Source organism: Lagopus muta, chromosome 8 (genome assembly GCF_023343835.1).
Source record: "Lagopus muta isolate bLagMut1 chromosome 8, bLagMut1 primary, whole genome shotgun sequence".
Lineage (NCBI taxonomy): Eukaryota > Metazoa > Chordata > Aves > Galliformes > Phasianidae > Lagopus > Lagopus muta.
Genome location: NC_064440.1, coordinates 15671263 through 15698217, shown reverse-complemented (window position 1 = coordinate 15698217; position 26955 = coordinate 15671263). Strand labels below are relative to the sequence as shown.

The window sequence follows — 26955 nt, the reverse complement described above, 5'->3', positions numbered from 1 at the left end:
GTGTTTACAACAGAGATTATAAATGAGCTATCCAAGCCAATGGATTTAGCCTGTTCATCCAAAGAAGTAAAGTGCTCCACTGCACTGAGTGCCAGATTCTATTTTCAGCTCTACCTGAATTTGCTTTATTCAGCTTCTTAGCTGAATTACTTGAAAAGGAAAGAGGGACAGTGACAAACGTCTGCTTTTCAAACTAAGTGTCTCCAACTTGAAGAGCAAGTACTAGCATGTTCACAAAACATCACACAGAAGTCAAGGCCAATATTTTCAGCTTGAAGCTCAGAGAGAAAGAAATGTTATAATGTTAAAACACAGAGCTGTCCTATCATCTCACAGTGGATGCTACCCAAAGAACACTGCAGGTAGCACAGGACAAGGTATTTTGCATCTGTATGTTGAACAAGACCTATGAGTGACATGGGTTCTACATGCACAGAAAATGATAACTGAGATTGACTGGTGCGATCTAAAATATTCCCAAACTTGGAGTTGATATGGGAGAAAACAAAAACAAAAAATATGCCATACAACTTAAATGTTGGTGTGAGATTTACAGCTTACACACAAAGGAACAAAACCTGAAAAATGCCTCTCAGTGGAGGTAATCACAGCATGGCAAGTAGTAAATAAAGCAAACAAACACAAAAATATGTGCAAGTGAGAAGGTGAAAGCTGAACAAAAGCCAGGTGGAGGGTCAAACTGTGAGAAAAAGATTGCTGACAGGTTATTCAGTGCTTTGTTGCAGTGTTTGTAATAAAAGCTAACTTTATCATAAAAGCACTGACAGAAAGATAATAAAATGTGAGCATTGCAACTGAAGCAAAGGAAATCAGTGAAATAAAATCTGAACTGTAGCCAGTTTAAGTAGATCATTATGATGGAGAAATATAGCTTGAGCAAAGACAAAAGACGACTTGCTCAAATTAAAGCTTAACATGATACTACTGAAATCAATAAAATTGCACACTTGGTATGTAATGCCCTGAGTTGCTGAGCAGAGTCCAGTGACCTCAATCACAAGATTAAGCTGTTAAACAGATTGAAAATTCGATTGTGAGAAACATACACAAAAGACTGCTTGGAAAACAAAACAAAACAAAACAGTTATATCTGCATTGAAAAGCATGGGAATATTTAAAATTATACTTCAAAAAATATTAAAATGATTTTTAAAATAAATAGAACTTTCTAATAATTCAAATGCGTGCAAGTCAAAGCACCACCAACTAACTCAGGGGGCACAGTTTGTATTTGAAAAGGCTTGACATTCGTTCACAGTAAGCTCCACAAAACAAAAAGAAAACACAAGATCTGTGATTCATGATTGAATGTATTGCCATTAAAGGCTGGACCAAACAGTTTTTGAACCAAATGATATAAAATGGCATCATATGTTAAAAAGAAGAATCTTTTAGGTTCATTCAGTGATTACAATTAAAAAAAAAAAAAAAACAGATGGTGATTTGAGAAGCTACATGGTTTCAAAGGAACTCAATGAAAATATCAAAAGAGAACATTTTCATCTGCCAACTTGAACAACACAGTGAAGCTGCTCTCTAATGGTGCAGTCAGATTCTGGCAAATATCTCCTTAAGAGACAAGTTCCAAAATAAACTGTTTTGATTACATAGATTTTTCAGACTTCCTTTTAGCATATGTTCTATACAGAAGTGATCGATAAAATATTACTACATCAAATGTTCAACGGAATTCCTTGCGTATGCAGTGCTAGCTTACTCACAAAGGAGCCACTTTAAAGACATTTTTTTAAAAAAAGCAAGTCACATTAAGAAAAGAAAAAAACCTAAAATATACTTAAAAGTACATTTTTAAGATGACATTTCAGCACAGGAATTGAGCCACTTTCAAAGGAAAAGAAACAATGCATAAAATTTAAGAATAATTTGAGAAATGTTAGGAATTAACATGCTCTTTTCCCTCCTTGATTACAATGTTGGAAATCATCTCAGGAACCTCTACTGTAGTAAGATATCACCTGTAAATTCAACATCATGAGTATGAATAAGCTCTTTATCAACAAAGAAAATTGGATGCCTGTCCAAAGAAATTTTCAGCTTTGTAGATTAAGTCATTTTTTAATAAGAGTTGGAAAGAAAGAATCTAATCAAGAATGGACGAGCTGAAAGACAAGATGATTTAAAAATCCTCACCATATCATTGGTGCCAAAATATTTTTATGCAGAACTATCAGAGTTTCCAGGGATGAAATACAAAATGTTCTGAGAGCCATACAAACAGTATAAAAGATATTTTCTCATCTGTAGATTTTAACTGCAAGCCCATTAAGATCTTAAAACACAACAAACTTTCAAGGGCTAAGTGCCGGACTTTTAATGCTTTAGTGAATAAGCATTTATAGATTAAAAGCCTTGACCAGAACAAACAAGAACTGTTGTCTCAATTTAGCAATGTAGATTAAGTATAACTCTTTCAAGGATATAAAGACTGGTACTGCATATACAGTATAATTTGAAATTGGAATGTAGCCCAGATAGCAAGACGTTACCAGCAAATACAAATACATAACACACACGTCTACCATAAAAATAAATAAATAAATAAAAACTTTAAAATAAAGTAAAAAGAAAGAAACTACATACGAGCAACTAATTTAGTTGTTCTTAAAAGAAAAGATGAAAAATAGCAATGCAGAAAGTTATCAACAGATGAAATTTTAAAACAACAAACATATTATTGAGCTGTCAATCAGAAGCACAAGAACTGAAGTTAATATAAGGAATGAAATGTTGAAAACAACTGAAGCCAATAGACTAGGAACCATTTCTGTCAAGTCTAACATTCAGGAATGTCATACACAGTTTGAATAGATATCAACTCTGGAGTTTGAACTGTATAGCACAATACATAGGATCATATCTATCATAACTACTGACATTGAATAGCAACTTATTAGAAGAGATGGGAAAAAATCTCCTGAGAGATCTTGCTCCATCTTCAGCTCCAGAATTAATCTATATGGAAAAAAAGAGCAGACCAACACATTATTTGGAATTATCACATTTCTAATTTATCTATCACACGTGTCATGATGGCATGCTTGCCACTACTACCATTACGATCATTCCTTACACCAATCCTGCCTAATTTGTGCCTTTGTAACATACTGTTAATACTGGAGAGAAGGACCTCATATATATCATTATAGTAAGAAATTGCAAAGCAACATGCTTGAGGAAGAAAAATACAACACAAACAATAATAACAGACAAAAGCAAATAAAATAGGAATTTTATTTATAAGGAAAACTCTTGAAAGAAACTTAAGACAGAAGAGGGGTAATTTATAGAATGATTCGCTCACAGTAAAAGTCTGCGGAAAAACTGCTTAGAAGAAAAAATAAAAATCCCTCATTTCTTATTGAATTGGCAGTGGAAAAATTCCTTTCTCAATTACAAAAACCCTTGCAAACTATCACATTATCATAAAGACACACCTGTCACTAAGATCAAATAAAATAACCAATAAAATACATACACATCTGCAACAATGTGAGGTGTTTATGAGTTTAAAATAGAACACTGTAAATCAGGAAAGTCATCTAAAGCTTCCTCTCAGGGAGAAAAAAAAAAAACTAGGCAAAAAAGAAAAATTTAGATATCCCCAAATCAAAACTGAACTCAAAATAGCATTACAGTTACTCATCCAATTCTATACCAAGGGACAACTTATACTTGAGATGAGTTTCAAACCACAATTAGTAGTGGAAACGTGGAGTTCTTGGATATATTAACTAAAAACAAAACAAAGCAAAACCAATATGACTACAGCTAATTAGTGTTAAGAGATTATAAATGTATGTTTATTTTGGTTTCACTATACAGAATTTTCCTCCTGGGGGACAGAGAACTTTGATGAAGTTATAGTTTTATTCTGACAATTCCCACATGAATAAAAACAATTCTGGAATGGATCTCTCAGTGACTATGGAAGTAGGTGAATGACTTCTAGATTAAAAACACTCAAACTGAAGCTTGAAAATCTTAGCGCACTATTTAAGCAAACAGTAATAGAAGCACATCTAACAGCTGATCTGAGCACTTCTTGATTTAAAAAAAAATAAGCAAACAGTAAAGCAGCATACTGATAAACACCTTTGTTCATGCAATCAGCTGCTTTTTGTCCTTCATGTTTAGCTGCTATCATTAACAAGAAACATTTTCAAGCTCTGACTCACAGACCATGATTCATGGGAGAATTAGATCTCAGCACACAGTGGAAACCCACACAAGTTATACAAATAAAATAATCCTCCATATTGTTATGGAGGATTTGGAGTCCAATAGCCATAACGAGCATGAGACCAACCCTCACTAAAAGTAGAGAAAAGGGAAATTAGAGACCTCAGATGATAAAATAGTGTTGCTCTTTGCTCTGTGTCTTCATTGATGGAAGGAACAGAAACTTTTAAATAGGTTCAAGAATACAGCACTAGAGGCTTTCTAGGGCACATCAGAGCACAAACAGAGTAGCGTCACTTTAGCAACAGGTTTTAAAGACCCTCTTAAGTGTACTTGTTTATAACACATATTCGCTCGGCCTTGATAAAGAAAACTTATCTTGTCTACTAACAAAATTATTTATAAACAATCTAATTCAAATTAGCTGCTTTATCGGCAAAGGGGGAAAAACATATCATACTGCACTTGATGATTCTAGCACAGCCAAGCAATCATCTTTAAAGTTTTAGAATTGTCTGAGACTGCAATGCACATCTATCCTACACAGCCCCTCACAACTTGCTTCATTACAGCAATGAGCACATTGCCAGCCTGCTGCAGTAACCAATTCGTCTTCATAGGAAATAGTAGGAAAACAGGAAACGGCATTCAGTCTCATTCTCTTCATTTTGGGACAGAAGGCTCATGCACTACGTCTGCTTGATTTCTACTTCTGTTCTCAACAGCTCTAGAATTTGACCTGCCAAATTCATTGAAAAGAAAACATACTCAACTTTACCTGAAGTAAATACATCTTAAAACTCGTTGAAAAACTTGCACATAAAAATACCAGTTCTGATCTAGTCCTTAATTCAGACATTTTTTAAACCAGTCTGATTTCATCTTGTATAATTATAATGTATCTTCCTTTATGTTTTGTTTGTTTTTAAGCTAGATTGTCTGCAGTTAGAGTAACAGTAGCTTCAGTTCGTGGAAATTAGCACAAGCATAATTCACAAAGTGATGTGGCATTACAGGAGTAAAGAATGTATATGTTCTACTGAAATATATTTAGTGTGCTCTCTTTACTGTTTTAATTCTCTCCCTTACATAAGAATCAACTCTGAAAATAGTAAAAAGTGAAAATGAAAAAAATAACACACCAGTTGTTTCTGAATTTAGATTCTAACACATAGAGCAAAATATTTCCAAGACTTTCTTGTAAGCAACATGTATCTTGATTCTTGTAATTAATTTTCATAGCTATTAAATGCAGCATCAGTACATACCTGCAATTTCTTCTATGGAGTTAGCTCTCATGTCCAACAAAACAGTGCCATTCAGGATACAGCTTCTCAGCTCAAACAAGCTATGAAGTGACAGTGTGGCAACATATGGTTTGCTCCACCTCTCCCCGCCATCTTCTACATCTTCTTCAAACTTCAACCACCTGTGCAAGCAAACAATTTTATAACTCCAAATAATCAATTTACAGCCCCAAACAACCAATTTTACAACAGTATATAAGAAATACGAAATACATTACTTCCATGGATATTGCAAGAGCACCGTTAAACCTGTCACAGAGATAAAGAGAAGCATATTAAGCAATAATTCTGTATTTTCCAAAAACTTTGAGCAATTCTCCATAAAATGATAATGCTATGACGGAAGAAGAACAACTGTAGAAAGGATTCAAGAAGAATTTGTTATAGAAAAAAGTAAAAGCTATACATAGTAAGAAACACTCTACTAAACACAAGTTTGTAATTTGACCACCACAGAATAAAAATACATTATTCATTGAAAGTAACATACACTGAGATTTCGTGAAGTGTTAATGCATCAATGTATTCTCACCACCACAAGCTTTTCACAAGACAATGATATGAGCTTTTGTTAGTTGTTTAGCTGTACTATGCCACCCAAAAAGGCAGTAAAACATTATGCAAAATTTAGGCTATTCTTCATTTAAAAGTTCAGTCAATTAAAAAGAAAAACCTCACAGGAACATAAACGTGCAAGCACATGCAGACAGCATATACATATTTGTGTATCTTGAAAGCCCTAAAATATGGTCCTTACTCTGATAGAACCACCATGTGAATGATGTGAAACAGCACTTTAGAGTTCAGAAATATAACTGTATCTATTTTATGTCTCATTTGGCTCTTCTTGGTTTCTGTACAACTCTGAAGAGACTTCAATAATATTAAAAATGACATGAAACTTACATGACAAATTAAGTCTTTTGTTACTAGCCAGTTGGATGAACTTACTCCTATGACTTCATAATAGTTGGTTGATAAAAATTAATGTTCAAAGAATGTTACTAAAAATGTTCAAAGAATGCTAAACACACAAACAAAACCCAGAAAAGGCTGTTCACTTATGCAGAAGTGTTTTAAATTGAAGTTCAGACCTTCAACCAACCAGCCTATGCAGATGCTGGTGAATGGAAACATGTAGCATGCTTGCCTGGCAAGCCTTGAACAGCTGTAGCAACAGCAGAAGCCTCTATCATTTGACAACACCAACAGCACTCGTTTATTTTATGTGGACCAAGCAACAGAGAAGTCAGAGAGAGCCTCACATCTTGACAGCACATTCACACTGATTTCCAGACAGCAGGGAAGTGTAGAGCCTTAAGACTTCTAGATCTAAGCGTTTTCTAATGTAACCAACCCTCTGAGCCCAGTAGCTCAGCAGACATGCCCATTCCTCTTCCATTCCTGTCTCACTCACCTAATTCTGCTCCTTCCTGCAAAATACGCCTGCGTACCGATATTCTGCACTTTCCTCCTTGCAGCCATCACTACGTACTACATCTTCCAATGCTAAGCAGCAAGTAGACACCAGTCTACTGCTGCAGTCTACTGACCCACTCACCAGCAGATCTGCTACCTTACTGATGCACTTGACTGATTCTAACTCCATCAGCTGCTTGCCTTCTCATCACTTCTCTTTTATTTAAAAACACCATTTCCCCCCAATTTTTCCTCTGCTTTTCTCCTGTAAAATATCTCCAATTTCCTGTGCCTAGCTGTCTCCTCCCCTTTGTATTTAAACATTTCCCCCCCATTTCCTCTGTACCAGCCTGCTTTCACATATCATCTTTGCCCATGAGACCCTTTCCTCCATTATACTTCTATTCTCTCCTTTCACTGTAATCTCTCTTCTCCCTCCAAATCTAGTTGGGTTATTTCCTTGTTTTCATTCCATCAGAGAAGCACCAGGGTCACAGCACACAAAAATGTTTGCCTCCACTACCCAGAGAGCTGGATAATGAATTTAAAATTAAGTTTCTAATACATATATGCAAACAAGGTTTTTCCAGCAGGACTTTCTAAAGTAACATCAAGACATTAAACGTATGTTAACTCATCCCCCACTGTTACCACATTCAAAGCCATGATTTGAAAGAGATGAGCTAAGAGATTTGAAAGACATGGCTACAGCAAGCCATGAAAGCTTCAAAGAAGGAGAGAGGAAAAATGAAAAAAAAAATATACGTATACAAAAAAATAAAAAGCCTCCATTTTGCAGCTACATTTGAACTTCATAAGGAAAGACAGCTTCCAGTTTACTTATAGCACCCATGTGTCTAACCTAAAAATGTGCTAGACACATTGTGGCCATAACATCCCAAACATGATGCATTATTCTAGAAATTCTTAGGAGGCATTTATCTATAGCTTTGCCTTCACATCCCTTTCCATTTTTTGTCCATGTTTCTTATGCCTTTAGGAGTTTTGTATCATATTCATACTTGGATATTACCAATTCTTTCTAGCATACAATAATTTCATTTTACGCTGATTCAAACAAAAGACTAAAAATCATGCATATATACACAAAGAAGCAATTATATGAGCACAGATTCGTACAGAATCTGATCAGAAATCTCATACTATCATTGGCTTCTGTTCTTGTAAACTGTCTTCAATACTACTTATATGATTATACTGCTACAGTCTGCCCAGTTTGGAACATAATGACCAATTCTAAATAGATTTAAAATTACAGATAAAAGAAAAACATGTTCTTAAAAGTTTCATAAAATCAGGTGACAGAACAAAAACAAGCAATCTCTTAGCATCATAATTAGAGCTGATATCTTTCATGGATGTAGAAATCATCATAAGAGTTTTAATTAAAGCTCCTTGGTTAATGGTGTCAATCAGACACGAAACTTAAAGCAGAGCAATAAAGTCCATAGAAAATTATTACTATGACTCAAATAATTATTTTTTTCCATAAAGATCATATCCACCTGAGTTTCAATCTACTTGAAGAGTATAATTTCATAGGTTGGATCCAATTTCTTCCCATTACTAAAACTTATATGTTCAAACACATCCTACATTTTTATCTAATGAACTAACAGTCTACTAAATAAACATAAATCATACCCAGCTGAGAGAATTCTGCTTTTGGACTAAATTTCTATTTTAAGAAGCATTACGTGAACTTACTCATGAAGTGAAAATCATGCTTATCACCTTTTAGCTTTTCAGAACTGTGCCTCAGAATTATTACATCAGATTATCCTTATTTAACATGAGAAGTGAGAAATAGTAGCAAAAAAAAAAAAAAACCACATTAAAAAAAAGTAAATCTGTAATCTTACAGTCATTCGATCATATATGTTCAAGTGGATTTTAAGACTAGAGTAAAAATGTCAACAACCCTCTGAACTCAAGGTTCAAGTATATCTATATCAAGATATCAAGATATAGATAGACATAGATACGACTAAAATCCAAACTCAGGCATGGATCCCAAGTGTGACAATTTTACATATTTCAGTTCTTAGCCAAAATATATATATTTAGTTCTACTGCTTGACCCCTTAAATTGATATGATTAAGAAATAAAAGCCATTTATGATTTCCTAGAAAACAGTGTTAACCCCACATATATTCTGATCTCGTATGCCACATTTTCTATGTGCTTGAAATATATCCTCTAGATAGTAACTACCTTATTTGGGGGGTCCAATAATACAGAATGGTTTAATTTGTACAATTTTCTTGTGTTGGTAAAGTCTAGAACAGGTATACTGAGATTTAGTTCCTCTGATAGGACATTCGCTAGGACAAATCGTGCCAGCAAGACCTTCACCCAAGTTTGTTAGTACAGGAAAAAATATATAACAGACATTCGTGCACATAAAAGGTCTACTAAAGCCACCTCCATTGATTTTTTCAGCAGTCAAAAAAAGAAGTGTGCACACTTTACTGTAGGCTTGGTTACAGAATTTTGGTACACAGCATGAAGTTGGGAGAGTTCCAACACAATCCATTTCATAGTCTATTATATTTGCATAGTCTATTATATTTCTCCAGTGGAGCGCTGGAGCATGTATTCACCTACAACCCACTCAAGATTCAATGTTATTAATGTAACCTTACAATCTGTATCAACTTCCACACCACATTTTCCTTGTCTAGGCTGTCTAAAGATTAAACCAAAGGAAATAAGCATGTTGAAAAACAAAACAGAAGTGACAAATGTAAGGATATTTTTTACATAATACCGTTGGGAATTTTGGTCCATTTGGAGATGCATTTCCACTTCTTCATAATCCTGATTTTTTTCTAGTACTTTCATTTTCTAATCAGTTACTATTAACAATTTACTTTCTAAACTATGGACAGAGGTTTATTTTCAAAGCAACTTCATTAAAATTCAAACCTAAAAATATTCCTCCTGGTTCCAAAATGTCTGTTTTCCTCCTTGTCTGGAAATGAACTAGTATTCTCCTGAAATTTTCATTTCATATGAACAAGTAATTGAGATCCAGCAGTTTGACATATACTTCCTTCAAATTAGCCACTGTTTTCCAGTCATGACAGCAAGCTGCTATAGGATAGATTTGAACATGAATTCCTTTCTTAATACTTGCAATTTTCAACTGCATTACTGTATGAATAGAATCATTTGCATTAGAAGGGGACCTTTAAAGGTGACCGAGTCTGGGCAACTTATTCAAGTGTTTCACTACTCTTATCTTAAAAAGGCTTTTTATTATAACCAGTCTAAACCTACCCAGTAAGCCAGACTCTTGATTCACTGTGTTCCTTTTTCAGGGTATAAACTATACATCATTAATTCTGTACAAAATTGTACAGCTGGGCCATATCCAAAAATTGTTACATTTATTATATTAGTAGTACCAGCTTTTAATTTTAAATGGTATCCACTTCTTATAGCTTACAAATGCAGGAAAAAAAAAAAATTTTACTCCCTCTACACCAACAAAACAAAGTTATTTCATCTTTGGTGACTAATTCCATGGATGGTGCACCTTAAATTAGACCTTTGAGTGGAGCAGGCTATGGTAGCAGTGCACATTTTCACACACTAATTAATTTGCAGGAACACTTTTGCTGATTAGAATTGTCAATCAAGAATTGAAAAAAAATTAAGAATGGCAAACAGATAGGAGTCCCCTATCTCCTGTAAGAGAAGAAAAACGTCTACAAAATGACTTACTCTTCCAAACAAATGATATAGGAATAGAGCACATTTACATAAAGAACATCAAGCTTTAGTCAAATCTTCTTATCCACAGTTCCCTTTGATATGTTGCTATTTTGATCAAGCAAGAACAAAATGTCTCCAATACTTCTAAAAGTTTGCTCAAGTTGTTTTTTTTGGGTTTTTTTTTTTAAAGGCTAATTTGTGCATGCAATTGTGATCAATCAAAAAAGAGGAAGATACAGATTAATTACCTAAATCAATACAAGTCCTTATTCCAGCAGCCCTTATAAAATGAATTTAGAACTGCTTAGTGATGTCACTCCCAATAAACACAATAATGACAGAGACAATCTCTGTATCACTTTCATTTAAATTTAACAATCTGGAGCTACAAAGCTGCACAATTAAAATATACAAATACTTTCATTGCCATTTTTCATACAGATGGACAAGTTATTGTAAGGCTAGTGCAGCAACAAACCCAGTGTTTATCATTGTCATAGCATGTTTCTAATCAAATCAGTCTAATCAAATCAAGTCCCAGATCAAGCATCAGTATCAAAATAGTACTTTAGAATATCTAGAATTATGTATGCTAAGCATTCAATTCTATACTCTATACAGAGTTGAACATTTCCTTACCTGTACTGGTGTATGGGAATTGCTGAGTCATGGCCTAAACCTCTGATTGATCACCTGAGGCAAGCTGAGGCAAGTCAGCCAGGTGAAGGCAATTCACCTGTGCTGCCAGAAGGGGTGGAGCCAGGCTCCACCTCTCCTAGACCTATTTAAGAGCTGGCTACCAGTGGGGAATGATCTCTTCTGGAGATCTGCTCTGCTCAAGTTTTATAAGTAAGCCCAGGATAGGGGTAAGCTTTCTATCTATTCTCTTTTTGTTATTGTTATCTGCTTTGCCAAACTCTCTTGTTTATTTTGTAATTACAGCATCTTAATATTCATTAAGTATACAACTGATAACACCACTTGTTATGCACAGTTAAACACTATTTTTTATTATTATTAAATATTGGCACCTCATCGTCATTCTGAACATTCACCACCCCTTCTCTTATCGCTGTATTAAACAACATCTCATTTCCATCACTGTACTCTGACATTCTGGAAGCATTCAAGGCCAGGCTGGATGGGCCTTTAAGCAACCTGGTCTAGATAGAGGTGTTCTTGCCTATAGCAGAGGATTAGAACTAGATAATCTTAAAGGTCCCTTCCAAACCATTCCATGATTCTGTTGTGTATGGTATCTTTATCTATTACTAGAGTAACAATACCCCAAAATTTCTTAGCAAGTTTTAATATAACCCTATTTTTGTCTCATTCAATAGCAAGGGTATTTAATAGAATTCTTTTTATACCTTGTCTCTTTCCTTCACACTGTTTCATCTTCAGGTGTGACCGCTTCTATTAGTGCCCTTCCCATTAATATAATTTTTGCAATAAAATAGATTTTAAGTAATAAATTCATTTGCTATATCATATTACAATGTTTACTAAATAAAGAAAAAATCAGTTCAACTGTTTCTCTTGTCACAAAAATCAATTATCTGATTAAATAGCATCTTAAGTTAGCCTGATGATAGACCACCGAACTTTAACTGATTTTCCATTTAGCTCCAAGTCTACCATTACTATTTCTGTCAGATATTGTTCTAAATCTTGCATATCTCTGAAAGCCAAACAGGCCCATGTTTGTTTAGACCAATTTTCTTCTTTCTTGAAGAGTGTTGCTATGTTTGCTATGATACAACTTACCTGACAGAATCACAGAAAGATAGGATTTAGTTTATGTTCTTTCAGCTTTCTGTGAGACAAAATATTGCACTCTCTTAGTTGCATAGGTAAAGCACCTTGATTCTTACTACCATATTGAATATCATCATTTCACTGCCATATACTACTTTTCTAATAGCTAATTGCCTATATCAAACTTTGTCCAAAATTTTTGGATACAAACTAGAAAAGACCATAGACCAGTTATTTCTGCATGGTAGCCCTCGCTCAATCTTGTTTCCAAGAAAGACATTTTTACTATTTCACCATTTAAGGTCATAGTCTGTCTATTGGTCTTCCAGTTTTCAGTACTTCCTAAACTCCAAAATACAGTTTTCTTCACTGCTTTCTTTCTCAAATACAGTTTTCTTGACTGCTTTCTTTCTCACATCCTTCAGCAATCTTATCTCTGTTTACCAAATAACAATAGGAAGGGCTGTACAGACAGATCAACTTCAATCCTTTTTTTTCTCATTTATTCCTTTCCATCTATCTTTATTAGCTATTTATCCTAATGAAAGCGGTTACAATTTTTAGAAACATCTCTATGATGATTTGCAGAGGAAATTTTTAAGTTGAACCAGAACAGTGATTATTTTCCTGTTAAAAATAACATACACCACTGGATTTTTTCCACAATATAAGTCCTCTTCTTAGAAGAGGTTCTATATATCTCTAATCAGTATGAGAATAGTGCAGATTACTACTTTGAATAGATTTTCTCTCTCTGAATACTAATAAGATTTAGGAGCACCACTACATTCATTCTGCAGTACAGTTGCCATATGAAGATTTTCTACATGTAAAGTTCTATACTTAGATTCTGCCTGCTCCTCTTATGGATGTATAAAGGAGGAGAAGGTCATAGAAAATTCTGCAGCCCTCTGGGAATTTGCAGTGAGACTAAAGGGAAAATGAAGAGCTTAGGCACGTATTTCCCACAAAATCCTTTTGAAAATTTAAATTCTATTTTTGTCCTAAGGACACCAAAGATGCAGTTCACTGATTTTTGGGCAGCTTTGAAGGATGTTCTCACCAAACACTGACTGAGAAAGATGCAATTAAGTCTCTAAGGAGAAAAATGAAGCTAAGCATGTGTGATTTAGGTGCCTGAGGAAGGAAGCATGCATGCAAAAACACAATTTCTTCTCTAATAATAATTTTTTTCAGCAGAAATGCAATCTAAACAGTTATTTTTGCATTAATTTAGCAGAAAAAGAAAAAAAGAAAACATTAACTCTCAATAGTAATTGTTCAGTGATACCTAGAACATGTTTTACTGCTCCAAAGTTTATCTTATTCCTTGCTTTAATCTTTTATCAGTTTCTTGAGGATTCAAAAATAATACACTGCTCAAAAATCTATTAAAATGAAGAGCTAAAATATGAATAAAACTAGGGATCCATAATTCATGTATACAGTATGCTTACTTTGATTTTTTTCCCTTGATATTTATTTTGACCTATATTTCATAAATCCAGATGAAAACATTTGCCTAAAAAAAAAAAAAAAAAAAAAACAACAAATGCTACAGTAATACTAGCAGTCTAAGGATTAAAATTATGGTTTTATTTAAGCTCTACATCCAAATCTGTTCCTGAGCTTGCCACAGCTTTGAAATTATTCCTCAGTATACCAACTACAGTAGATAACTTAAAAACAAAGAAAAAGAAAAACTTACCTTGCTGTCTCCCTCCACTCAGCATCCTCTCCTTCACGCCAACAAATCTCATCAAGCTCAGTAAAAAGATCATGAGGAATGTGTTCCTCATCATCATCTGTTCCAAGAATAAACTGCACTCTTTGTGATGGAGTATCTGGAAGAAACACAAAAATATCAGATCCAGAACACTTTCTTTCCCAGAGAAAGAAAATACCTAGAATTTCACAATAATATCCAGACGTTTTCTCTAACACCACTTACTGCTACACACAAAACATTATAAGAATATTTATACATAAACATTTTCAGACTGAGACCTCTACTTACTGCAAGGTCTAGTCTGCTAATGAAATAAAATCATCTAAAGACGGAACAAGATGTAGAGAAGTATAAACTATTGGAAGCTGGAACAGTACCTCATAGTAAAAAAAAGGCAGCATATTTAGAGCTGATTAAAGCGATTTACTCCATTGTCAAAAAAAAAAAACCAAAAAACACTTTGCCACGTTGTAAAGCTGCATCTATAGATCTAACTGTTCACAAATCCGGTGAACTATATCTGCATTCTTTGTTTTACCTAGCAGGAGAAAGAAACAAAACTCAGCCTAATAACTGGGAACTTCTGCCACTGCTTAACCCTTTGAAAACTGCTATGTAATTAGGTTGTTTCATATGAGCATGCTTTTGTCTGCCCCAGCTTCCCCATTTCATTCTTCCTGTCTCTCATTTACATTTCTGTTATCCTCTATATTACTTCTCAATCCTTCATTTCAAACACTCCATGTATTTCAAGGATGTACTATTCTTCCTTCATGTCACTCAGAAAATTTCTAGAACTCAGAGTACTTGAATGAACTTGTTTATTCAGCTCAAATGTTGTAAGAATAATAATTTTAAAACCTACTTATTAATTCACAAAGAAACCCTGGATTAAATACAGGAGAGTAGGTAAACAAAGAGATGGCTCAAGAGCTACTAAAAGCTTTAGGGAACGGAGTGGCAGGAAGAACAGCTAAGGGGACAGAAATTACTTTAGGCAAAAAAGAACAGAACTTCCACTTCAGCCTTTCCCTTGTTGCTCTTTTCTCTTTTTTTCTTTAACAGTGTTTCAAGCTTGCTTTTATTCTAGACTCTCTTTTCATCTCTCTCTACCTACTTATTTATTTGTTAAATTATGACCCTCATATCCACACATTGGTACATTCTTACAGAACAATAAAATAAATACAAACAGCAGGCTGTGATCTGAGACTAGAAAGTACATTCTGGTCAAGAACAGTGCAATTTGTTAACACTATTCTCCAGAAGGAAAAAAAATTCAGTGAGATACCAGCTTAGAAAGGACAAGCACATATGACTACTAACAGATCATGGAAAACAACCTACTTTGGGAGAGAGCTGGACTGAGTGAGAATATGAGAATAAGCACTGCCAAGAACATCCTGTACTCTTGATAAAATCAGCACCAAGAACTGATTCAATGATTAACAGCAAGAGCTACTGTTAAGTAATAAATTAGTGTAGCTGCAGTTTTATAGGATTACAGAAGCCATAGAACTGTTTGAGTTGGAAGGGACCTTTTAAGATCACCTTGCTCCAACCCCCCTGCTACAGGCAGGGACACCCTGCTGTCATAAGGTGGCTAGCACCTTATGACAGTTTCAATATCCATGCAAATGCATGTTTTCAATACATGAAGCAAAACAGGATTTCTGAAGTCAGGTAAGTAACAACAGAACAATTTATAGCCACAGTTTGCTCTAAGTCTCCTCTCTAGTTCATTGTTGATTAACAACAGTGATGAATCTGCATGAAGGACAAAAATGCACTAAGTTCTCTTTTTCTCTGTTAATACAATAGTGAAACTAGCTGCTAGATTCTGGATACCATTTTTGCTACTTGCATTTGCTGCTGAATATGTATATTTATATATGTACATATACACACACAGTTTTATTTGTAAAACAGTAATTCTATTTCAAGGACAAAACCCTAACAAAACTATTGCTATTAAACAATAGCAACAAAATAAAAAAAAATTAGATCTGTTGATTCTGCTTATAAAACTGAGTTAACAGGATTACACATGCAAGCAATGCCAGATAGATTTGGCTTTTATTCATAGGAGAAATAAATATCAAATGTCACTAACGTGTTATAGAGGAAATGAATAATGTGTGACTCGAAAAGACTATGAAAGAATACCTCAATTGCTGACTGTCAAACTGTGATAACTTAATCCTCACTGTAAAAGCACAATATTTGCAAAATAGGATACTCAATTTTTCAAGTAAGGAAAACAGAAACTGGTTTGAACACATCCCTGTCTATTTCCACTTGAAGTAGTAAAGCCAGCTTGAAAAACAAAAAAATCTTCATTTTATTAGCTCTATTTCAAAAAAGTGATGAAAGTAATCTAGATTGGGCTGGAAAAAAAAAAAAAAAGAATGAATGAGATTAATTTAATTATTATTTCTATTACTGCAGTTGTTTTATAACAGAGCACAGAGAAATTAGAAGCAACGTGAGCTTTAAGTTGCGCACTAAGCAGCTGATGATTATTTCAAGTAAATGGTTCATCTCACTAGCTCAGAAAATCCTCCAGGACCAGCTGGGACTGGGCAGAAAGCAGTCTGCTGCATGACAGGAGCAGGACTGCTGTCAATACCACACTTGGCTGAGCCATCTGAGTCAGGAAAAGCTGAAGCAGTTTTCTATTTGCTGTGGCTACAGAAGCTCATGGGAGTCTACTGCCAAACCCAGCATTACACTTGGGCTAATGCTCACATCATCCATGCAGCACTCACACAGACACCCACACTGCCTCTGATGCTTTAAATACATTGCCCATATGAAAATTTAAGGATTGCAGTTTTAAAAATCCATACCTTCACCATCAAAAGGATAGACATTAAGATCTGGCAGATATACTGTTGTAAAAAGCACAAAGTCCAATTGGGATGCAGTACTGAAGAAAGGAAGTGATCCCACAGATACACAAAGATTCCACATAAATATGAGAAGAAACTTCACAGTGAGAGTAACAGAACACACAACAGGCTGCCCAGACAGGCTGTGAGGTATCCTCTGGAGACATTCAGATCCTGCCTGGATGCATTCCTGTGTGACCTAATCTAGGTGTTCCTGCTCTGGCAGCAGGATTGGACCAGATGATCTTTTGAGGTCCCTTCTAATCCTGACATTCTGTTATACCAGACACACTGCTCAGTGTGGTCATTACCTTCAGACTGAAGTCATTAATGTTCACAAATCAAAAGAAAGGTATGTACACAGATATACCAAAAACAGCAGTGCTAAAAACCAGATTGGGACATCACTTAATTCCCAGGTGACAGTAGCAAACACTGCATTCTGGGACTACATTTGAAAGTAGGCTTGGAGGAGCAATGGCCTACACCTCCATTCTACCTTGTAACACACATGTAGGAAAGAATCATGGCCAGGTCAGACAGGCCCTGGGCAGCCTGAGTTGGTGCATGGCAACCCTGTCCATTTTAGGTGATTGGAACTGAATGATCATTAAGGTCCCTTCCAACCCAAGCCGTTCACTGATTCTATGATTCTTAGCCACTTCTTGTAAGCTCAGCTCAGAAAAGAACACACTCCACTGCACCACTCAGAGTGAAATGCAGCTCCTCCTCAGTGTGTGCCACAGTTTCTCCCAAAACAAAATGCCCTGCCATTAGGCAGAATTACATATAGTCTGCCCAAGCCATATCACAAGCAGAATTATGGTTTCGGGTTTGTATCAATTATACTCCATATTTTGTCCTCCTCTCTGATGTAATCTAAGAATGATACAAAAAAGTATTTCTGGTAATATTTGTGCTATAGTCTCAGAACAGGGGTCTGCATTTCTAATCCTGCTAGGAATCTAAATTTAAGGTCAGTATTAGTAGGCTAATACTTTCTAAATTAGAAAGCATTTCAAACATTAAAATACAATTTGCATTAAAGAATTTTGCATAAGATAGCAAGCATCACAGAAAATATTTAATGTTCTAGTATGTTAATACTAAATAAACTGTTTCTGATTGTTCATTGCATAGGACATGCTGTAGGCAGGGTGTGAACTGGCTTAACATACTGACATCAATAAAAATTTTCTTCAAATGAAAATGAAGTGGTGTGAGCAATTCAGAAGATCACAGAAATGAAAAGATCACTTCACACAAACATTCATTGCCCTCCTGCTTGTGCTTACCAAGAAAGTGGTGAGTGTGGGTTCTCCCCCCTCCACCTCCATCTTGTGCAAATAAGACTTTGCCCTTCAGCTCAGCAATTTGCAAATGGAGTGATAATTTTTTTTTTAATTAGAAATATGGTTTTTTAAAAATTACATTACTAAAATACACACAAATTAGTAAACACACATACAGTATGCTTTTGAAAACCTCTTCAAAGACCTTAGAAACTGTCTGTTAAGATGGGATAAAATATAACCTTACTCCTGTTTTCAGTAAACTCTATGTTTTCCTCACTTTGTTTCCATTACCCCAGGGCTATGACACATAACCTTATCTTTTGCACGTCACAACATGGACAATCCCCAAGCTTCTATTTCACTTTTTTTTTTTTTTTACCCAACTCTTAAAACTGCCGTTACATTATTTTATTTTAATCCAGATTTACAGCAATCTGTTCCACAGCTGCCTAGAAATTCAGACTTCCAAGTTCAGCAGACAAAGCACAGTTAAGAGGAGGGCAATTCTCCTAAACGAACTGTTTATAAATAAATTAATTTTCCCCATTAACACCCCTTTGAGGTTTGAAATGAGCTACTGAATATAATCAGGTGAGTTCTTTGATTACACTTTTCCACAAGTCCCTCTACTGAGAAAAATCCCACTTTACAATTCAAGTTTTTGCTGGTCTTACCTTCAGAGCACCTTTCCTGAAACCTGCGTACACTCCTCTGCTCATTTCACTTCCAGGACTGCTTACCATAACTACTATAATGAGTTACAAGATTAAATCTCTTTAAAACTAGAGAATTATTAAAGCTAGTTTCCAAGACAGCAAAGCAAAACCAGCACTAGTCTCACCAGGGTCTGCTCTTTTAGAGGACACCACAGGAGGCTGTAATCAAACCCCAGATCCTCACAGCTGCATTCACTTTACCCTCATCAAACCTGTACTTAATGACATAGTACAGAGAGCTGATGTCTTCCTATTCTACCCCATTTTCAAATAGAAAACACAGAAAATTGCCAGTAAAATCAATCTGCATAGCAAGCAAGCAATAACCTGCCAGCAAAGGGATAACCTGCACTGCCTTTTCAGTACCACCACAATCAGCAGTGTTAGCTGACAGCGTTGTCCCCACTTAGCTTGTGGCCCCCATCACCCTCCCAACAAACAGCACCGAGGGGCTGCTCTAGACTAAAGACAGCTTTTTTGCCAAATTAGTTTTAACTTGAATCAATTCCTTAATTTAATTCACAGAACAGCCACTATACTTGCACCACAAAGAAAACAGTGGAGGAGGGGAGCTTAACACCAGCATGAAACTGGAACCTTAATTACAACAGCTGTGTTTCAGCTGTAACAATAGCCCTGTTCAGCAGAGCAAACAGCATTTCTGTACTTTAACTAGAGTGGATAATTTCACTGGATTTCTCTTTTCCTTCTATGAATTATGAGGTGAGATAGTCAAAATCAAGATCTTGTAGTTGCTTAGCTTAAATTCTTAAACCCAAAAAACCTTTCCACGAGCAAGCCATGTAATCTGAAAATTATACAAAGACACATCCTTATAGCAAGTGCAAACAACTTGGACAAACTCATACCATCATCAAGAGTGAACAGACAGGCAGCGAGACACAGATGTAAGAAAACAAAGAAAAAAAAACATTTCCGTAAGTATTCTGCGCCCCCAAGTGACAGGGCTCACTCCTTTTTACTCCATTAACTACATAATCTACATTTTATTTGTCTACAAACTCTGAAATTGCAAATTGAAAACATTTGGGTTATTTTTGAAAAGTGACAGTAGGAGATAATTTTTTTTTTTTTTTTCTAGAAAAGCTTTTATGAGCTGCCATGCAAATGTTCTAAAAAAATATATTAAAATCTATGATCTGCAGAAACAATCCCTCAGAAAGAAGCTGGTACAGCTTTCTCAGCCATGATTGAAAGGGATTACCTAAAATATTCCAACTGTGGGCACTCAGCACAGGTGTTTCAGACCCACGTTGATACAAGGAATTTAAAGCTCTGTCTCCCACTAATTAAAAGCTAGGCAGGCACCTGATTAATGTGAGAGGTGGCCTGTGCGGCCCCATGGCATCATGCAAATGCAACTCCTAATGAAACCACATAGACGAAGTTACAAATTATGCACCTATAAATTATGACCCACCACACAGGAAAAAATGCTTTATCTCACACTTGGTAAACTGCACTCTGGAGCACTTCATGTCTGAATATTTCAGGCCTTTACTTCTTCCAGCATCTGTATTATTCAGTTCTCACACCTTTTGGTTTTATTATGCCTCCCTTTAATACTTTGCAACTTCAAAACACTGCTAATTTATTCTCTTGTACTGTAAAAGTCATCCTGTATCTTTATGACTTACTTAGAAGCACTATTTTCTATAAGCCAGTCTCACAGTGCCTTTTTTCCTGTTTCTTTCTTGCACCTGCTTGTTGAAATGCTTTTTCTTTACCATCCTCCCCCTAAATTCCCAAAAATGCAGCCTTCTACTATTCAGGGCACATGTGTTAAAAGGGGACTATGATGAGAGGCAGTAAAGCATTTCTGTATGTTCGATTAAGTAAGAATAAATAAATAAATAAATAAAAGGGATTATTTCAGATCTGTTCTCTTAGGTAGCACTGGCCCTCATGCCAAGTTATGCACTGAGAGAATAAAGTGCATTTGTCTTCTTTGCAACTTCCTTGAGCCCCTGGGTACTGTTATAACCGTGTGGCCATGGGCAATAAGAGATAAGAAATATTACTGAAGTTTAGTGGATGCAGATTTAGTAAGGGAATTATCCTTCACTCCCTCTCAGAAAATAAATTATAAAAAAAAAAAAAAAAAATTCTTTTTTCTCTATCTAGGTTTTAGAATAAGCTGCTAAAATTTTCCTGTAAGGAAAATCCTCAGCAAAAACAAGAGTGTAGATGTAGACTACCATTAATTCCTGAATAATTTTGTCTGCCTGTAATTTGCTCTGACTGTACTTAACCCCTAAAATGCCATATAATTTTAAGCATTATGAAGGCAAATCTCTCTTGATTTGATCTATGTGGTGTCACATTTATACCTGGATAGACAGATGCCAAAGCTTAGTAAAAGTTTGGTTTCATGGTGAGGCTGAGGGGAAGAATCCTCAAATTTTACTACTTAGATATTGTTTTAAGGTCAAAAACCGGATATTTCCGGATTTTTACCAGCGTTTAATAGTTCTGCTGTTGGCTCTCTTACAAAGACTATTGTAATCACTTAAGCATTTCAAAGAATATCTTCAGCATTCTGGCTCTGGAGAAGATCAAGACATTTCTGGCCTATATCTTATCTATCCTGGTCATTACAAAATTAATAATTTTAAGTGCCATGACCTACACACCCTCTACATGGCACTCATAATTGAAAAATCGTAAGTGAAAACTTGACTCACAGATGTGCAGTCTTACACTTATTTCAAACAAGTACACCTCCAGACAAGCTCACTAAGTTATGCACTTCAAGACCTTCTATATATATGTGTATGTGTGTGTGTGTGTATTTATGTATGTACATATAAATTATTGCCATTCCACTCTTGGAGCTCCCCAGAAAACAGGTTAATTTTCAATTTGAAAAGAATTGTATTCAAGAATGCATATTATTATTTGCACGCTGTCAAAGACCATTAGACTGAGCCATCTCAGTTTATTTTTGCTTTTGACATTAGGAAGGACATGGGCCTAGGACTCCAGAAGTTAAAAGAACAGAGTTAATTTTTCTGCCAAAATACATTACATATTGGCAATTAAATAAAACCAGACGACTCAATAGAAGACACTGCTTCATACTTTAAGACATCTCACTTCTTGGCTAATGTAACTTTTCATTGTTTCTTTTTAATCTGATATTATATATATATATGCATATTCTTTCTGAAAACCATTTTTAGTAATTTATGAACTCTTGCTGTTTTCCAAGAAACTGATTTTAATACAATGTAGAATCTTCTACAATGCATTTGAAATGTATTCCAAATGGAAACAATTCAGCAAACCTTTTTTCAGTTTTCAAAGCATTTCATATTTACTACATTTGAAAAAGTTTTTACTTTCTGATTCATTTTCGATATGTGAAATATTTGAGTATTTCAAGGTGTTTACTGTACACTTAACTACCAGCATTTACACAACATATTTGCTTCAAAGCAAGCTGATTACATAATACAAACTTCAGCTTTTAAGAACATCTTATAATTACTATTCTGTAAACTGAAATTACATTGGTACATTTCCCTAATGATTTAAAAACTTTCTCTTGCACACTGACTACTGGTTTCTTATACATGCTTCCATTAAATTTCAGCTCTTATTTATAGCCTTGGACATTTCAGCACATGCACTTTTTATTTGTGAAGAGCAAAGAATATTCTCATTTGTCTTGAGACAGAGCTTACCTCATCTACTCATTACCACTTTTTTTCCTGTTCTATGTAATGTACTTTTTTATTTAAAAATCTGAAAGTTTTAGGATTTTTATATCATTTGTAAGATTTGTTCATTGAAAGATACTTGTTTCTCTTTGCCTTCAAGTGCACAGTAGGCTTGTCTCAGAATAGCATCTTAGAGTACTATCTAAGGAAAAAGGCACAATCTAGATGATATTTTATCTTAAAACACTACAGATTCAGTGACATCAGCAGTATTAAAACTAAACTAATTGTAAACTAATTGTAAAGAACCGCAACTCCTTGTAGGAGATTATTCTTTTACATCATTGTCTCAAAGCTTGCTGGGGACACAGATGAACAAGTCCAAGCAAGTCCTGGGCAAGGGTTGAGAAATCCTTTGTCTGAGGGACGCAGATGGACAAAGCCAGGGGAAACGAGAGAGAGATAAGGTGCAGCTCAATGGCCGTGAAGCGGACTTTCGTGTGAGTTTATCTCGAGGAAGATGGCCATCTCAGGGGGTACTCACATGACTCTTGCTCAAGCACCCAGGGATGTCACATAGGCAGAAAAAGAAGGATAAAACGGGGACCTACAATTATGAGGTTTAGGTTTTCTGGCAACAGATTCCTCATGAAGAAGAATGGAGGTTTTCTGGCAACAGATTCCTCATGAAGAAGAGGAGGTTTCTGACATGAGAAGCCTCACAACTTGCCTCTCTCCCTCCTGGACTTCCTCTGTGCTCTACCACAATGATGAAGAACAAAGGTGTCTGTCAGGATTTACAACAAACCGGTTGGACCAATATTTGATCCATTGTTTCTTAATCACACGCTGGGTATGCAGATATTAAAAGAACCTCATCTCCCTCCTATAAATTGGAGCAGACCTCTATGTTATGTTTTAGGGGCAAACATTCCAGCGCTTTCATGGAGCTCTACTAGTGCCAGAAAGCACATACCCTCTCTAGATGGTCATCGCACTCTACCTTTCTATAAACACTCACAAACAGACTCATACAGTTGTAGGGATTAGTGAGGTTTCTTGTGAACTGACCACCTCCGGCTACTGCCATTCATCAGAGAAACAAATCCTGTGTTTTCAGCGGAGACCAGAGAGACTCTGGTGGGGTTTCCAAAATCCTGCTTCCAGGCCTGTCACAACCACAACAGGGGGACAGCTCTGGCATAGTTGTATTGATGTTTATTGCAAAAAAAAAAAAAAAAAGCAAAACTAAAATCTAACTTACCAAATGGAGGAGATTCTCTCCCATCTTCTAATCCTGAATCTCGTTCTCTGTCTCTTTTTCTGTGTTTATGTCCACGGTGCCTATGGCGCCTGTGACTTTTTCTTCCACCCAGTGGCACGTGAACGCCAATGAACAATGTTCGATGACCTATTAATAGAAAAAGAGTTACCTTTTAAAAAGAGGCTGTGGCAAAATAAGAATATTAATAACTATACTATCATTAATTATTAATAATTATAATAATTTCTATAATTGCAATGGTATAAATTACTATAATATTAATCATTGTAATATTATTAATTACAATAAAGATGGTGTGGAGCCACAGATATACAACCTCCTGATACAGGACAAAATCCCAGTTTGGAATTCCACATGATACAGTGCCAGATTTAGAAAAAAAAAATTGCATCTCTGTGTATGAACTTTGATTAAAGGAAGACAGGTGTTCTGTAAAATATCTTCCAAAACCGTAATATCAAAATATCAAGACCCACAGATCTCTTAGCATTGAACATTTGGTAAAGTCACTGCTTGCCTTGTGTGTGAAGGAACTTTACAAAACTCATTTCTATTTATGAGCCAAACCTTGACAGAATTCTTGGGGAAAATTTACTGAAGAGAGAAGAGAAAAAAGACTGGGACAAAAAAAAAAAAAAAAAAAAGAGACAATAAAACACTACAGAAGCTAGTCTGCAAAATTTCTATGCAAGTTTATGTGCTCACATTATAAATATATAGTTGTTAGCTTAGAGTGGGATTTTTTTCTATTTTTCTTTTCTTTTCTTTTTCTTTTTTTCTTTTATTTATTTATTTTTTTAATAAATGAGGAAGTACATCTTGCCATGCCTGCCATCATCTTTGTGCTTTGAGCCTGAGGAATTTATGTTCCTCATCAAGCCCAAGGGATTTAGCTCCCTCAGCTATGTAGGCTAGCAAATTCTGTGCACAGTTAAGCATTCAGAAGGAGAGCACAGGGGAAACATGCAGAAAGTATCACAAAACAGAAGGGAAATGAATCATGACTCACTACAGGCTGGTCTCCTACATTTATTCAGCACAAAGACACAGTCCAGATTACTCATCTCAAATAACATCTATTTTCTCCTTGAAATAAGCATAACGTAGCTAGTGGATAATTGCTGCTTTGCTGTAATCATTCAGCACTGTCAATCATCTGAAAAAGGCCAAGAACATTAAACTAAGGGAGCACATGATCTCTAATCTCATGGAGCCTTCAGTGGGGGTAAAAACACAGCAAGGCAACTATTTGTGATAATACACCAAGGAAATTCAAGGCTAACAGGAATTCTCAGCAGAGACAAAACTAGAAAAGCTGGAGAGCAGGCTCTGGACACTACCTCATTTTATTTCTTTAACTGTGTGCATAGAGGAGACTAGAAAGCAGAACCATCAATTCTGAGAAAACCATTCTTTTAGAGTCAGGACATTTTCTGAAGCTAAGGCCATGAGGAGAAATTATTTATTTTATCTATCTCATTCCTCTTACATGTAGCCTAAGGAATGATTTAAAGAAAACTACTGCCTTCAGTGTATTCCAAATGTATTGCAATCAGTGACGCGTGAAACAAAGAAAAATGTATTCCATAAAAATAATTCATTAGAAAGATACTGAAGGGCAGCAATAATGTAGTACTTAACACTTTCCTGTTCACTTTCTTCGGTAGAAAAAAACCCCTTCAAAATAACATTTTGAAAGGATTTTAATCATTTCCACAGGTGCGAATGGATTGCTTTTTTTAATTTAGTAATTTAATAACTTCTTGATGATTTTTGAAGAAGTGGATATTCTCATCCTAGTTTGTGCTACTTCAGTACTCAGGTGTACTTATGTCAGAAGTGCAGATTCAGGTTCACACTTCACCTAATTTCCAGGGTTGAAACCAGGACTTGAATCTAGACTGTTTTCTATTCAATAAACTGGGAAATACATCTTAAAATGCCAAGTGTCTGAATTGCAAGATAATTTTCTCAATGCAGACTGAATTAGTTCATGCTGAAGAGAAATTAAAGCCAGAAACTGATACGAATTATCAGTAAAAAGCAAAATTGATCCCTTCTGTGCAAATGTAGAGGCCAAGGAATAATTTCAACATACAAGGGAATCCATGCCCTTGTAATGAGGTACACTCAAATAAAAATGAAAAAAAAAAAAAAGAAATTCACAGGGGAAATAGTTTTCTATAGAGAAATGGTGGAGCAAAAGTGAAAAATCTGAGTAAATAGTTCGCTTTAATAAAAGAGCAAATATAGAGGGGAAAAAAGAAGAAAAAGAAGATCAGCTGGGATCAAAGCAAAAAAATTAATGAATTCTAAACTGCTGGCAAAATGACAGTTAGCAATAAACGTTGGGGGGAGGAAAAATAAACTGAATGCAATCAATAAGATGATCTTACATCAAATAACCTTTTTGATGATACAGCTGATAAAATTTACAACCAGAACGGAAGCTACCTTTTCCTGTACAAGTAGACTAAGATATTACTAAATAATTGTTTCCAGTGAGATCTACATGTTTCCCAAGCCCAGAATGCCAGCCATAAAGCTATCTCACAGGCTCCAGTATAGAGCAGGACAGTTCCTCTGATACATTTCTTGTTGCCTTAACTCTGGAGATGTGCATCTGTACCCATCCTAGTGAAGTTCTTCAATACATTTTTTTTTCCCCGTGAAGAATTATACCACTTGAACATGAAAGTAATTTGAAGATGAGCATAATTAAGAACTATGCTTAACATAAAATTTATAACAGAAATACAAAGTGAACTTTTATACCAACATTCTAAAGGAAGGACTTTCCAAAGCAACATTTTACCCAACCCTTTACATTTTAAGAGAAACTTAAAAAGACTTGCTTTTATTCCCATCACCATATGCGAATTCCGACAATAAGCTGGACTCTGTCATTT

The 26955-nt window shown here is 35.3% G+C and overlaps 1 protein-coding gene across 6 annotated transcripts in view; it reads right to left on the bottom strand.

Moving 5' to 3' along the window:
- Positions 1-26955, bottom strand: part of SLC4A10 (solute carrier family 4 member 10) — a 155490-nt gene that overhangs the window by 61576 nt on the left and 66959 nt on the right. For all 6 annotated transcript variants that reach the window (XR_007378726.1, XM_048954024.1, XM_048954025.1 and 3 more), the window contains exons 3-5: positions 24026-24172; positions 14156-14291; positions 5490-5650 (exon numbers count right to left, since the gene is read on the bottom strand). Coding sequence is in view for 5 of the 6 variants with exons in the window: in XM_048954024.1 (XP_048809981.1) it covers positions 5490-5650; positions 14156-14291; positions 24026-24172 (444 nt within the window). In the remaining variant the exon portion in view is untranslated. The remainder of the gene's footprint in view (positions 1-5489; positions 5651-14155; positions 14292-24025; positions 24173-26955) is intronic.